This window comes from Heptranchias perlo, chromosome 5, assembly GCF_035084215.1.
Source record: "Heptranchias perlo isolate sHepPer1 chromosome 5, sHepPer1.hap1, whole genome shotgun sequence".
Lineage (NCBI taxonomy): Eukaryota > Metazoa > Chordata > Chondrichthyes > Hexanchiformes > Hexanchidae > Heptranchias > Heptranchias perlo.
The window spans coordinates 113,527,428-113,543,671 of NC_090329.1; the positions used below are offsets into that span (position 1 = coordinate 113,527,428).

The 16,244-nt window shown below is 45.6% G+C and overlaps 1 protein-coding gene across 2 annotated transcripts in view; it reads right to left on the reverse strand.

Annotated features, from left to right (window-relative positions):
- Positions 1-16,244, reverse strand: part of cdk19 (cyclin dependent kinase 19) — a 272,731-nt gene that overhangs the window by 196,345 nt on the left and 60,142 nt on the right. For both annotated transcript variants that reach the window (XM_067985049.1, XM_067985048.1), the window contains exon 3: positions 2,575-2,685. In XM_067985049.1, coding sequence (XP_067841150.1) covers positions 2,575-2,685 — 111 coding nt within the window. The remainder of the gene's footprint in view (positions 1-2,574; positions 2,686-16,244) is intronic.

Here is a 16,244-nt window from a genome sequence, read left to right on the forward strand (position 1 = left end):
GCAATTTGCTTCATTGTTGTCAAAGAAACTTCCTCCAAACATAAGACCTGTTGTGCTAAAAGATTATAATGATGTTTTTCTTTGACTTTGTTCAAATGTACAGTATAACTAAGCAAAAGGTCAAAAATGTTTTTGTAAACAGTTTTTGTATAGAATCATAGAATCATAGAAGTTTACAACATGGAAACAGGCCCTTCGGCCCAACATGTCCATGTCGCCCAGTTTATACCACTAAGCACTCCCAATTGCCTGCACTTGGCCCATATCCCTCTATACCCATCTTACCCATGTAACTGTCCAAATGCTTTTTAAAAGACAAAATTGTACCCGCCTCTACTACTGCCTCTGGCAGCTCGTTCCAGACACTCACCACCCTTTGAGTGAAAAAATTGCCCCTCTGGACCCTTTTGTATCTCTCCCCTCTCACCTTAAATCTATGCCCCCTCGTTATAGACTCCCCTACCTTTGGGAAAAGATTTTTACTATCTACCTTATCTATGCCCCTCATTATTTTATAGACTTCTATAAGATCCCCCCGAAACCTCCTACTCTCCAGGGAAAAAAGTCTCAGCCTATCCAACCTCTCCCTATAAGTCAAACCATCAAGTCCCAGTAGCATCCTAGTAAATCTTTTCTGCACTCTTTCTAGTTTAATACTATCCTTTCTATAATAGGGTGACCAGAACTGTACACAGTATTCCAAGTGTGGCCTTACTAATGTCTTGTACAACTTCAACAAGACATCCCAACTCCTGTATTCAATGTTCTGACCAATGAAACCAAGCATGCTGAATGCCTTCTTCACTACCCTATCCACCTGTGACTCCACTTTCAAGGAGCTATGAACCTGTACTCCTAGATCTCTTTGTTCTATAACTCTCCCCAACGCCCTACCATTAACGGAGTAGGTCCTGGCCCGATTCGATCTCCCAAAATGCATCACCTCACATTTATCTAAATTAAACTCCATCTGCCATTCATCGGCCCACTGGCCCAATTTATCAAGATCCCGTTGCAATCCTAGATAACCTTCTTCACTGTCCACAACGCCACCAATCTTGGTGTCATCTGCAAACTTACTAACCATGCCTCCTAAATTCTCATCCAAATCATTAATATAAATAACAAATAACAGCGGACCCAGCACCGATCCCTGAGGCACACCGCTGGTCACAGGCCTCCAGTTTGAAAAACAACCCTCTACAACCACCGTCAATCCAATTTTGTATCCAATTGGCTACCTCACCTTGGATCCCGTGAGATCTAACCTTATGTAACAACCTACCATGCAGTACCTTATCAAAGGCTTTGCTAAAGTCCATGTAGACCACATCTACTGCACAGCCCGCATCCATCTTCTTGGTTACCCCTTCAAAAAACTCAATCAAATTTGTGAGACATGATTTTCCTCTCACAAAACCATGCTGATTATTCCTAATCAGTCCCTGCCTCTCCAAATGCCTGTAGATCCTGTCTCTCAGAATACCCTCTAACAACTTACCCACTACAGATGTCAGGCTCACCGGTCTGTAGTTCCCAGGCTTTTCCCTGCCGCCCTTCTTAAACAAAGGCACAACATTTGCTACCCTCCAATCTTCAGGCACCTCACCTGCAGCTGTCGATGATTCAAATATCTCTGCTAGGGGACCCGCAATTTCCTCCCTAACCTCCCATAACGTCCTGGGATACATTTCATCAGGCCCCGGAGACTTATCTACCTTGATGCGCGTTAAGACTTCCAGCACCTCCCTCTCTGTAATATGTACACTCCTCAAGACATCACTATTTATTTCCCCAAGTTCCCTAACATCCATGCCTTTCTCAACCGTAAATACCAATGCGAAACAGTCATTTAGGATCTCACCCATCTCTTGTGGTTCCGCACATAGATGACCTTGTTGATCCTTAAGAGGCCCTACTCTCTCCCTAGTTACTCTTTTGCCCTTTATGTATTTGTAGAAGCTCTTTGGATTCACCTTTGCCTTATCTGCCAAAGCAATCTCATATCCCCTTTTTGCCCTCCTGATTTCTCTCTTAACTCTACTCCGGCAATCTCTATACTCTTCAGGGGATCCACTTGATCCCAAGTGCATGTCATATGCCTCCTTCTTCTTTCTGACTAGGGCCTCAATCTCCCGAGTCATCCAAGGTTCCCTACTTCCACCAGCCTTGCCCTTCACTTTATAAGGAATGTGCTTACCCTGAACCCAGGTTAACACACTTTTGAAGGCCTCCCACTTACCAGACATCCCTTTGCCTGCCAACAGACTCTCCCAATCAACTTCTGAAAGTTCCTGTCTAATACCATCATTCTGTTATTCTGTTTACATATATAAAATTATTACGGATAGGTGGGAGGAGTATGTAATAAGGTAATAAATATTTCCCATTGCCAAATCATGAATATCTAAAAGCAAAACAGTGGTTAGTTTTTGTGATAATGGGGGGCGGGGGGGGGGTGGGGTGGGTGGTGGAGCTGAAAGTGAACTGACCTACTTATATTTCCACCTATGTTGTATTCAATACAGAACAAGGAATTTCATGTGCATGAGATTCTAGTGACAGAGTCCTTACCCATAAATCATGTTCTGCATAATCAAACAGGAGCCAGACCTTTCTGTCGCTGTGTGAAAGAAACACCTTCTGCAAAGCAATCACGTTGGGATGCTTCAACTCTCGCAGCAACTGGCAGAGAAAAAGAGTTAAAAATAAATGGGTTACAATATTCAATACAGAAAAGATAAAGGAGTGTAAAATGGGCTGCAGATTCACTATCACCCATTGTGCGCTACCACCCAAGACCAATTTTATCCCCACAGGACCTGTAAGCGTGTCATATAGATGTAGTTCAATCTTTATGCTTTGATATATAGAAAGCAAGAATGAAGCTTCAGTGATTTGCAATCATCAAATCTGATTATGTTATTGTGTACTGTATTAAAACAATCCAAGATTATTTTTAAAAATTAAATCAGAATCACAGGATTTTGGGTGTCTGAAAATGTGTTCATTAAAAATTAAAAAGCCTACTGTGGTAGCAACAAATACTGTGCTCTTTGTGAAGTGACACATAACTGAGTATCTAGGATCAGTGCTCAGTACTCAGTACAAGATTAGCTGTAATGCTCTCATAACTAAAAGGCATGGCAATACTCTTGTCCAACTTCACGTATGACTTGAGCAAGTTACCAGACGCTAACTGTATCCCAGCATGAATGAGTACGTTTAGGTGAGCAGGGGAGTAAAGTGAAAAAAAAATTGGAAAAATAAAATACACACAGATTAGGAGTTCTAACAACTGTTAAGGAAGGAGATTTGTTTTGTGCAAAAACAAATTATAGAAGATCCTCTTCTTATGCGTTATAATGAGAACAGCCATTTGAAAAACATACTTTATCATATACTGGATTAGATTTAGAATCATAGTATGTTACAGCATAGAAACAAGGCATTTTTCTCATTAAGTTTGCAATACTGTTTTCCTCCACATTAGCCACTTAGTCTAACCCACTCTCCTGTTCGCTCTCCATACCCTTTAGCATTCCTCTTGTTCAAGTAATTATCTAATTCCCTTTTAAAAGTACTGAAAGACCTTTTATTCTTTTGGTGATTATCTTTCATTTGTGCCCTCTCATTACCAGTTCACCAACCAATGGAAACAATCGATCAGTAATTACCCTAACATAAAGCTTCATAATTTTCAATACCTCTATCAGCCGTCCTCCACTAATCCCATCCCACCCCGCCCCTCCCACCCCAAACCATTAGTAAAGCAGATCAGCACAAAATAACCCTGTTAGTTTGTTTTCTCTTAAATATTTCAGTGGAATTATTGTTAATGCAAACACATGGGTAATGCTGAGGTGGCACCCATACCATTGGAGTAGCTAGGAGTTATTTTGTCACTGTTGGGGCATTCAGAATTACTGTAAATGCATTCTTTAGATTACATGCTTTCATTCTGCTCCAATAAAGCAAGTGCAGTCTCAATGGCATAGGAATGAATTTACCAAATTAGTGTGCGTTAAATGTAAACATTCTGTTGCTCCAACCCAATTCTCTATTCTACTTAGTGTAATGAAGGATTGAAAACCACTGAGAAAATCTAGAGGCAAGGATTAGACTGCTGAATAGAATGCAGCATGGAATCAACCTGATCTAGCTCCGGAGAGAGGGATAAAATGACATTGCATGCCACCTTGTTCAGTGATCGCACAGCTGCATTGACAGTGTCCATAGAGGATACTGCCCAGATCAGCCTGCCTGTTTGACATTTGGAGCATTGGGCTTTGTCAAGGGCGAAAGAAATTGGGAGAGAATTTCTTTCAACACTTCATTTAGTTTCTATAATAATTATTACTTGTAAAAATGTATACACAGTTTAACTTTACTTCTTCTAAAACAAGCAGCTATAAAATATTACTATTGCATCAGACTACACAATTCTAAATACACATTTTGTAATTTTTTTCTGAAGCTCAAGACATGTTTCTGCTTTTCACTAATAATTACTAAAGCACATGTTCCATACCAAACCATAAATAACCACAAGTATAGTGAAATACCCTTTACATGACTACGCTTCCATTTAAGTAGGATTCTGTGGTGTAGCCTAGCGCGTCGTGTGCAGTAAAATGAAACCATGTATGGAAACCGCACAGTAAGCAATTATCTCAAATGGAACTCCAATTGGAAATGATTCAGCAGCATATTATATTTCAGATCTAACAGCAATAAGTACAGGATAACATATCTATAAAATAGTTTAGATGTCATCATAAATCACAAAAGTCATGCTTTGGTAATTTAAGATTTTACCTGCACCTCGAGAGAGTCTTATAACATATACAGGCTATGCCACTTCTCTGTAGCGCAAGGGATATAAGACCTTATATCACTTTAAATCAAATTAGGGTACAACAGCAATTCAGTTCAAATGTGGATGTGGATGATGCAAATTCCAGTTCATTCATGGAGTTCAGATGTCCTGCCAGAAGTATAGAAGAAGCCCACAATTTTAAGATTCTCTGAAGGCAGTGCTCTCATTCATCCACAATCAAAGACACAATAAGTTACTGTTGAGCAATTTATCACAAATTAACCAAGTCCTAAATTCATACTTGCTAAGACAATGACAAGGCATAATTTAATTTGCACCTAGAACAAAGCCTTTCTGTCCTGACTAATTTCCAGATCAATTAACTTGCTTTAGCAAGGAAGTTATGGTAAACGTTTATAAATCACTGGTTAGGTCTCAGCTGGAGTACTGTGTCCAATTCTGCGCACCACAGATTAAGAAGGATGTCAAGGCCTTGGAGAGGGTGCAGTGAAGATTTAATAGGGATGAGGGACTTCAGCTATGTGGAGAGACTAGAGAAGCTGGGTTTGTTCTCCTTAGGTATAAAATATAAACATATAAAAAGTAAAAGGATCATTAAAGGAATGGTGGAGCCGATTAGGGACAAAGAAGGAAATCTTCTTGTGGAGGCAGAAGGCATGACTGAGGTATTGAATGAGTACTTTGCATCTGTCTTCACAAAAGAAGAGGATGAAGTTAATATCGCAGTAGAGGAGGAGGGAGTAGAGATATTGGATTGGATAAAAAGATAGAAATGAGGTGCTAAATAGGTTTGTATTTTTTTATTCGTTCATGGGATGTGGGCGTTGCTGGCAAGGCCAGCAATTATTGCCCATCCCTAATTGCCCTTGACAAGGTGGTGGTGAGTCGGCTTCTTGAACCGCTGCAGTCCGTGGGGTGAAGATTCTCCCACAATGCTGTTAGGTAGGAAGTTTCAGGATTTTGACCCAGCAACAATGAAGGAACAGCGATATATTGCCAAGTCGGGATGGTGTGTGACTTGGAGGGGAATGTGCAGGTGGTGTTGTTCCCTTATGCCTGATGCCCTTGTCCTTCTAGGTGGTAGAGGTCGCAGATTTAGGAGGTGCTGTCGAAGAAGCCTTGGCGAGTTACTGCAGTGCATCCTGTAGAATGGTACACACTGCAGCCACTGTGCGCCAGTGGTGAAGGGAGTGAATGTTTGGGGTGGTGGATGGGGTGCCAATCAAATGGGCTGCTTTGTCCTGGATGGTGTTGAGCTTCTTGAGTGTTGTTGGAGCTGCACTCATCCAGGCAAGTGGGAAGTATTCCATCACACTCCTGACTTGTGCCTTATAGATGGTGGAAAGGCTTTGGGGAGTCAGGAGGTAATTCACTCGCCGCAGAATACCCAGTCTCTGACCTGCTCTTGTGGCCACAGTATTTATGTGGCTGGTCCAGTTAAGTTTCTGGTCAATGGTGACCCCCAGGATGTTGATGGTGGGGGATTTGGCGATGGTGGTGCTGTTGAATGTCAAGGGGAGGTGGTTAGACACTCTCTTGTTGGAGATGGTCGTTGCCTGCCACTTGTGTGGCACGAAAGTTACTTGACACTTTTCAGCCCAAGCCTGGATGTTGTCCAGGTCTTGCTGCATGTGGGCACGGACTGCTTCATTATCTGAGGGTTGCGAATGGAACTGAAGACTGTGCAATCATCAGCGAACATCCCCATTTCTGATCTTATGATGGAGGGAAGGTCATTGATGAAGCAGCTGGAGATGGTTGAGCCTAGGACACTGCCCTGAGGCACTCCTGCAGCAATGTCCTGGGGCTTAGATGATTGGCCTCCAACAACCATTACCATCTTCATTTAAGCTAGGTATGACTTCAGCCACTGGAGAGTTTTCCCGATTCCCATTGACTTCAATTTTACTAGGGCTCCTTGGTGCCACACTCAGTCAAACGCTACCTTGATGTCAAGGGAGGCACTCTCACCTCACCTCACCTCTGGAATTCAGCTCTTTTGTCCATGATTGGACCAAGGCTGTAATGAGGTCTGGAGCCGAGTGGTCCTGGCGGAACCCAAACTGAGCATTGGTGAGCGGGTTATTGGTGAGTAAGTGCCGCTTGACAGCACTTTCGACAACACCTTCCATCACTTTGCTGATGATTGAGAGTAGACTGATGAGGCGGTAATTGGCCGGATTGGATTTGTCCTGCTTTTTGTGGACAGGACATACCTGGCAATTTTCCACATTGCCAGGTAGATGCCAGTATTGTAGCTGTACTGGAACAGTTTGGCTAGAGGCGCGGCTAGTTCTAGAGAACAACTCTTCAGCACTACAGCCGGGATGTTGTTGGTGCCCATAGCCAGTGCACTCCGCCATTTCTTGATATCACGTGGAGTGAATCGAATTGGCTGAAGACTGGCTTCTGTGATGTTGCGGCTATCGGGAGGAGGCCGAGATGGATCATTCACTCAGCACTTCTGGCTGAAGATGGTTGCAAATGCTTCAGCCTTGTCTTTTGCACTCACATGCTGGACTCTGCCATCATTGAGGATGGGGGTGGTATCACTCAAAATTAACAAGTCACCCGGTCCAGATGGGGATGCATCCTTGGCTGCTGAGGGAAACAAGAGTGGAGATAGCAGAAGCTCTGACTATAATCTTTCAATCCTCCTTGGATATTGGAGTGGTGCCAGAGGACTGGAGGATTACAAATTCAAAAAAGGGGAGAGGAATAAACCTGGTAACTACAGGACAATCAGTTTAACATCAGTGGTGGGAAAACTTCTAGAGACCAGTGTCAAGGACGAAATTAACGCTCACTTGGAGAAGCATGGGTTAATAATGGACAGCCAGCACGGATTTGTCAAAGGCAAATCATGCCTGACTAACCTGATTGAGTTCTTTGATAAAGTATCAGAGAGGGTTGATGAAGGTAGTGCAGCAGATGTTATAAATATGGACTTTCAAAAGGCATTTAATAAAGTCCCACATAACAGACTTATTCGGAAAATAGAGGCAGAGAGTAGTGGTGAAGGATGTTTTTCTGACAGAGAAGTACGCAGTGGGGTCCCCCAGGGATCGTATTAGGACCATTGCTTTTCTTCTTGTACATAAATGACCTGTACTTGGGTATAGGGAGTACAGTTTTGAAGTTTGCAGATGATACAAAACTTGGCAACGTAGTAAATAGTAAGGAGGATTGTAGTAGACTTCAGAAGGACATAGACAGGCTGGTGAAATGGGCAGACACGTGGCAGATGCAATTTAATGCAGATAAGTGTGAAGTGACGCACTTTGGGAGGAACAACATGAAGAGGCAGTATTATCTAAATGGTACTATTTTGAGGGGAGGTGCAAGAGCAGAGGGACCTGGGGTGCATATTCACAAATCTTTGAAGGTGGCAGGACAAGTTGATAAGGCGGTTAAGAAAGCATATGGGATACTTGGCTTTGTAAATAGGGGCATTAAATACAAAAACAAGTAAGTCATGCTGAACCTTTACAAATCACTGGTTAGGCCTCAGCTGGAGTATTGTGTACAATTCTGGGCACCACACTTTAGGAAGGATGTCAAAGCCTTGGAAAGGGTACTGGGGAGGTTTACCAGGATGATACCAGGGATGAGGGACTTCAGTTGAGTGGAGAGATTGGAGAAGTGGGGATTGTTCTCCTTAGAGCAGAGAAGGTTAAGGGGAGACCTAACAGAGGTATTCAAAATAATGAGGGGTTTTGATAGAGCAAATAGGGAGAAACTGTCTCCACTGGGAAGTGGATCAGTAACCAGAGGTCATAGATTTAAAATAATCAGCAAAAGAACGAGAGGAGAATTGAGGAGAAATTTTTTCACACAGAGGATTGTTAAGATCTGGAATGCACTGCCTGAAATAGTAGTGGAAGCAGATTCCATAGAAACTTTCAAAAGGGAATTGCACATGTATTTGAAGAGGACTAATTTGCAGGGTTATGAGGAAAAAGCTGAGGCTTCGGACTAAACTAACAGCTCTTTCACAGAGCCGGCACGGTACTACGGGCCGAGTGGCCTCCATCTGTGCTGCAAGATTCTATGATTCTAAAGTTAAGGGGAGATTTAATAGAGGTGTTCAAAATTATGAAGGAATTAATAACTTCGATAGAATAGATAGGGAGAAACTTTCCACTGGCAGGAGGGTCGGTAAACAGAGGACACAGGTTTAAGATAACTGGCAAAAGAACTGGGAGGAGATGAGGAAACATTTTTTTACGCAGGGAATTGTTATGATCTGAAATGCCTGAAAGGCTGGTGGATGCAATTTATCACAAATTAACAAAGTCTCAAATACTTGTTGATCTGTGCACAATTAGCTGTCCTCAGCTGGAGCAAGAGTAAAAGTGCTACGATTGCACTTTCTATGATTCTACTGAACTGAACTTCACAACTGAACCTAATATCATCAGGACCAACAGTCCTGGGACCTTTCTTTGCAATGATTGTTCCTGCAATAACTGGATATTCAACTGCAAAAGCATTTGCTCTGGTTAGATCTTGGAAGGGCAGGATGGGAGCAGGGCAGGTGCAGAGTGCGAGCAGACTCTGCCTCATGCATGCCGCCGCCATTTGCCCCACCATTGGTGGCCGTGCCTTCAGCTGCCTAGGTCCCACGCTCTCAAATTCCCTCTCTAAACCCTTCCACTCCTGCACCTGCCTCACCTTTTATAAGACCCACCACTGTGACCAAGCTTTTGGTCACTCTTTCTAATATCTCCTTCTTTGGTTCAGTGGCCATTTTTGTCTGATTACACCTCTCTGAAGCACCTTGAGACATTTTTTTACGTTAAAGGCTCTATATAAATGCAAGTTGTTGTTGTGCAAGTTATCTGTGTTCAGTTAGCTGACCTCAGCTGGAGCAGGAGTAAGAATGATTCAATTGCCTTTGGCATCCCTAGGCTAGCTATCCCTATAAAAATCGGGCATGTTTCCTAATCGTATACGCTATCCAATAACTCTTGCTGAAAAATTTGCCCGTGTGGACATTGGATCAAAAGTGCAACAAGCTCAGCTGTGAGAGATTCCATTTTTAAAAATCCTGATAATTTTTGTTGTCCAGGCTCAGATAAAGAATGATGTGGAGATGCCGGTGATGGACTGGGGTTGACAATTGTAAACAATTTTACAACACCAAGTTATAGTCCAGCAATTTTATTTTAAATTCACAAGCTTTCGGAGGCTTCCTCCTTCGTCAGGTGAACGATGTGAAAATGAAAACCTCGAAATGAAATCGCATTTATAATTCACAGAACAATGCTTGGTGATTACAGACAGTTTTTTCAACTGCCCGTTGCCAAGGCAATCAGTGTGCAGACAGACAGGTGTTACCTGCCAGGTCTCACAGAATATACAAATCACCAAAAAAAAACAACAAACAAAAAAAAACAGAGATAGAGAGGTAGAAACATAGAAAAGACAGCAACTGACCCGTTATATTAAAAACAGATAACATTTGTTCGCTGGTGGGGTAACGTGTAGCGTGACATGAACCCAAGATCCCGGTTGAGGCCGTCCTCATGGGTGCGGAACTTGGCTATCAATTTCTGCTCGACGATTTTGCGTTGTCGTGTGTCTCGAAGGCCGCCTTGGAGTACGCTTACCCGAAGGTCGGTGGATGAATGTCCATGACTGCTGAAGTGTTCCCCGACTGGGAGGGAATCCTCCTGTTTGGCGATTGTTGCGCGGTGTCCGTTCATCCGTTGTCGCAGCGTCTGCATGGTCTCGCCAATGTACCATGCTCTGGGGCATCCTTTCCTGCAACGTATGAGGTAGACAACGTTGGCCGAGTCACAGGAGTATGAACCATGCACCTGGTGGGTGGTGTCCTCTCGTGTGATGGTGGTATCTGTGTCGATGATCTGACATGTCTTGCAGAGGTTACCGTGGCAGGGTTGTGTGGTGTCGTGGACGCTGTTCTCTTGAAAGCTAGGTAATTTGCTGCGAACGATGGTCTGTTTGAGGTTGGGTGGCTGTTTAAAGGCGAGTCGTGGAGGTGTGGGGATGGCCATAGCGAGGTGTTTGTCCTCATTGATGACATGTTGAAGGCTGCGGAGAACATGGCATAGTTTCTCCGCTCCGGGGAAGTACTGGACGACAAAGGGTACTCTGTTGGTTGCGTCCCGTGTTAGTCTCCTGAGGAGGCCTATGCGATTTTTTGCTGTGGCCCGTCGGAACTGTCGATCGATGAGTCGAGCGTCATATCCCGTTCTTACTAGGGCGTCTTTCAGCGTCTGTAGGTGTCCATCGCGTTCCTCCTCGTCTGAGCAGACCCTGTGTATTCGCAGGGCCTGTCCATAGGGGATGGCCTCTTTGACGTGGTTAGGGTGGAAGCTGGAAAAGTGGAGCATCGTGAGGTTGTCCGTGGGCTTGCGGTAGAGTGAGGTGCTGAGGTGCCCGTCTTTGATGGAGATTCGTGTGTCCAAGAAAGAAACTGATTCTGAGGAGTAGTCCATGGTGAGCTTGATGGTGGGATGGAACGTGTAGTCTCTTTAGTGATTCCTTGCCGTGGGTCCATAGAAAGAAAATGTCGTCGATGTATCTGGTGTATAGTGTTGGTTGGAGGTCTTGTGCAGTGAAGAAGTCCTGCTCGAACTTGTGCATGAAAATGTTGGCGTATTGGGGTGCGAATTTGGTCCCCATGGCTGTTCCGTGTGTTTGGGTAAAGAACTGGTTATCGAAGGTGAAGACATTGTGATCCAGGATGAAACGGATGAGTTGTAGGATGGTGTCCGGAGATTGGCTGTTGTTGGTGTTGAGTATTGATGCTGTCGCAGCGATGCCGTCATCGTGGGGGATACTGGTGTATAGTGCCGAGACGTCCATCGTGGTGAGAAGTGTTCCTGGTTCAACTGGTCCGTGGGTACTGAGTTTTTGTAGGAAGTCTGTAGTGTCGCGACAGAAGCTGGGGGTTCCCTGTACGATGGGTTTCAGGATGCCCTCGATGTATCCAGAGAGGTTCTCACACAGGGTTCCGTTGCCTGATACGATAGGACGTCCGGGTGTGTTGGCTTTGTGTATCTTTGGGAGGCAGTAGAAGTCTCCCACGCGGGGAGTACGTGGGATGAGAGTGCGTAGGATGCTTTGAAGGTCTGGATCGAAGGTCTTGATCAGTTTGTTGAGCTGGTGGGTGTGTTCTTTGGTCGGATCTGCGGGTAACCGTCTGTAGTGTTCCTGGTTGTCCAGTTGTCGGTATGCTTCTTTGCAATAGTCCGTTCTGTTCTGTATGACGATGGCTCCTCCTTTGTCCGCTGGTTTGATGACGATGTTGCGGTTGGTCTTGAGAGCTTTGATGGCGTCCCCTATATTCTGTGAGACCTGGCAGGTAACACCTGTCTGTCTGCGCACTGATTGCCTTGGCAACGGGCAGTTGAAAAAACTGTCTGTAATCACCAAGCATTGTTCTGTGAATTATAAATGCGATTTCATTTCGAGGTTTTCATTTTCACATCGTTCACCTGACGAAGGAGGAAGCCTCCGAAAGCTTGTGAATTTAAAATAAAATTGCTGGACTATAACTTGGTGTTGTAAAATTGTTTACAATTGTCAACCCCAGTCCATCACCGGCATCTCCACATCATGACTACCATCGACACCACAAACTGCCGGCTCACAGTGGAAAGGATATCCAAGAAGATCGCGCATTTAGACACAGACATCAAGTTTTTACAGAGCTGCAAGAAAGCAGACAAGATCCCGAAAGGACTCCAGATCACGAACCCACTCAGGTCCACATACAACTCGGATTACGCTGAGAGACTCTGCCGCCGTACCTCTCGCACACTCCGCAACCATCTCATACACCAACTCTACAGCAGACGCCACAACCTCGAAACCAAATAGAGTCCATACTCTCAACCTGTACTCAGGACACAGCAGACCAGCTACGTTATACCGCCAAACAGACAAGGCAACGGAACTACGCTGCCTACATGAAAACCAAGAGCAGGAAGCTTGAGAAACTCGGCATCACCACCAGCATCGACCAAGCTTCCTCTGGTACCACGGTTGCAACCACAGGGAAGTCTGGGAGGACTGGGAGGGAGAGGGAGAGGGGGACTGGGAGGGAGAGGGAGAGGGGGACTGGGAGGGAGAGGGAGAGGGGGACTGGGAGGGAGAGGGAGAGGGAGAGGGGGACTGGGAGGGAGAGGGAGCTTTGGCAGGAAAAATCAGAGAGCAAGTTATTTTCTTAATGGCGAGAGACTGGAAAGTACTGCAGTACAATGGGATCTGGGGGTCCTAGTGCAAGAAAATCAAAAAGTTGGTATGCAGGTGCAGCAGGTGATCAAGAAAGCCAACGGAATGTTGGCTTTTATTGCTAGGGGGATAGAATATAAAAACAAGGAGGTATTGCTGCAGTTATATAAGGTATTGGTGAGACCGCACCTGGAATACTGCATACAGTTTTGGTCTCCATACTTAAGAAAAGACATACTTGCTCTCGAGGCAGTACAAAGAAGGTTCACTCGGTTAATCCCGGGGATGAGGGGGCGGACATATGAGGAGAGGTTGAGTAGATTGGGACTCTACTCATTGGAGTTCAGAAGAATGAGAGGCGATCTTATTGAAACATATAAGATTGTGAAGGGTCTTGATCGGGTGGATGCAGTAAGGATGTTCCCAAAGATGGGTGAAACTAGAACTAGGGGGCATAATCTTAGAATAAGGGGCTGCTCTTTCAAAACTGAGATGAGGAGAAACTTCTTCACTCAGAGGGTGGTAGGTCTGTGGAATTTGCTGCCCCAGGAAGCTGTGGAAGCTACATCATTAGATAAATTTAAAACAGAAATAGACAGTTTCCTAGAAGTAAAGGGAATTAGGGGTTATGGGGAGCGGGCAGGAAATTGGACATGAAGCTGAGTTCGGATCGGTCAATGCCCTGTGGGTGGCGGAGAGGGCCCAGGGGCTATGTGGCCGGGTCCTGCTCCGACTTCTTGTGTTCTTTAGATTTGTGGTTGGGATCAGATCAGCCATGATCTTATTGAATGGCGGAGCAGGCTCGAGGGGCCGATTGGCCTACTCCTGCTCCAATTTCTTATGTTCTTATGTTCTTATTGTCAATTTGTCCGACCACACCCTTCAACCAGACGAAATCGAAGTTCTCAGCCGAGGGCTCAATTTCTGCCCCACCACCAAAATGGACCCCACTAGTCTCGCGGCGGACACAGAGGAATTCATCAGGAGAATGAGGCTCCGGGAATTCTACCACAAACCCCAAGATTTCAGCAGCGAACCCAATGAGACAATCGACGATCCGGAACAGCAGACAGAGGGATCCGCGGTACAGCAACTGAAGAGGAAAGAGTCAAACTGGACTCCTCCGGAGGGTCGCTGCCCTCAGCTGGACATGTATGCTCAAGCTGTCAGGAAATGCGTCAATGCCAGATTCATCAGCCGCACTCAGAAGACAGTCCAGAATGTCACCCGAGCACAACGCAACGCCATCAACGCTCTCAAGACCAACCGCAACATCGTCATCAAACCAGCGGACAAAGGAGGAGCCATAGTCATACAGAACAGAACGGACTATTGCAAAGAAGCATACCGACAACTGGACAACCAGGAACACTACAGACGGTTACCCGCAGATCCGACCAAAGAACACACCCACCAGCTCAACAAACTGATCAAGACCTTCGATCCAGACCTTCAAAGCATCCTACGCACTCTCATCCCACGTACTCCCCGCGTGGGAGACTTCTACTGCCTCCCAAAGATACACAAAGCCAACACACCCGGACGTCCTATCGTATCAGGCAACGGAACCCTGTGTGAGAACCTCTCTGGATACATCGAGGGCATCCTGAAACCCATCGTACAGGGAACCCCCAGCTTCTGTCGCGACACTACAGACTTCCTACAAAAACTCAGTACCCACGGACCAGTTGAACCAGGAACACTTCTCACCACGATGGACGTCTCGGCACTATACACCAGTATCCCCCACGATGACGGCATCGCTGCGACAGCATCAATACTCAACACCAACAACAGCCAATCTCCGGACGCCATCCTACAACTCATCCGTTTCATCCTGGATCACAATGTCTTCACCTTCGATAACCAGTTCTTTACCCAAACACACGGAACAGCCATGGGGACCAAATTCGCACCCCAATACGCCAACATTTTCATGCACAAGTTCGAGCAGGACTTCTTCACTGCACAAGACCTCCAACCAACACTATACACCAGATACATCGACGACATTTTCTTTCTATGGACCCACGGCAAGGAATCACTAAAGAGACTACACGATAACATCAACAAGTTCCATCCCACCATCAAGCTCACCATGGACTACTCCTCAGAATCAGTTTCTTTCTTGGACACACAAATCTCCATCAAAGACGGGCACCTCAGCACCTCACTCTACCGCAAGCCCACGGACAACCTCACGATGCTCCACTTTTCCAGCTTCCACCCTAACCACGTCAAAGAGGCCATCCCCTATGGACAGGCCCTGCGAATACACAGGGTCTGCTCAGACGAGGAGGAACGCGATGGACACCTACAGACGCTGAAAGACGCCCTAGTAAGAACGGGATATGACGCTCGACTCATCGATCGACAGTTCCGACGGGCCACAGCAAAAAATCGCATAGGCCTCCTCAGGAGACTAACACGGGACGCAACCAACAGAGTACCCTTTGTCGTCCAGTACTTCCCCGGAGCGGAGAAACTACGCCATGTTCTCCGCAGCCTTCAACATGTCATCAATGAGGACAAACACCTCGCTATGGCCATCCCCACACCTCCACGACTCGCCTTTAAACAGCCACCCAACCTCAAACAGACCATCGTTCGCAGCAAATTACCTAGCTTTCAAGAGAACAGCGTCCACGACACCACACAACCCTGCCACGGTAACCTCTGCAAGACATGCCAGATCATCGACACAGATACCACCATCACACGAGAGGACACCACCCACCAGGTGCATGGTTCATACTCCTGTGACTCGGCCAACGTTGTCTACCTCATACGTTGCAGGAAAGGATGCCCCAGAGCATGATACATTGGCGAGACCATGCAGACGCTGCGACAACGGATGAACGGACACCGCGCAACAATCGCCAAACAGGAGGGTTCCCTCCCAGTCGGGGAACACTTCAGCAGTCATGGACATTCATCCACCGACCTTCGGGTAAGCGTACTCCAAGGCGGCCTTCGAGACACACGACAACGCAAAATCGTCGAGCAGAAATTGATAGCCAAGTTCCGCACCCATGAGGACGGCCTCAACCGGGATCTTGGGTTCATGTCACGCTACACGTTACCCCACCAGCGAACAAATGTTATCTGTTTTTAATATAACGGGTCAGTTGCTGTCTTTTCTATGTTTCTACCTCTCTATCTCTGTTTTTTTTTGTTTGTTGTTTTTTTTTGGTGATTT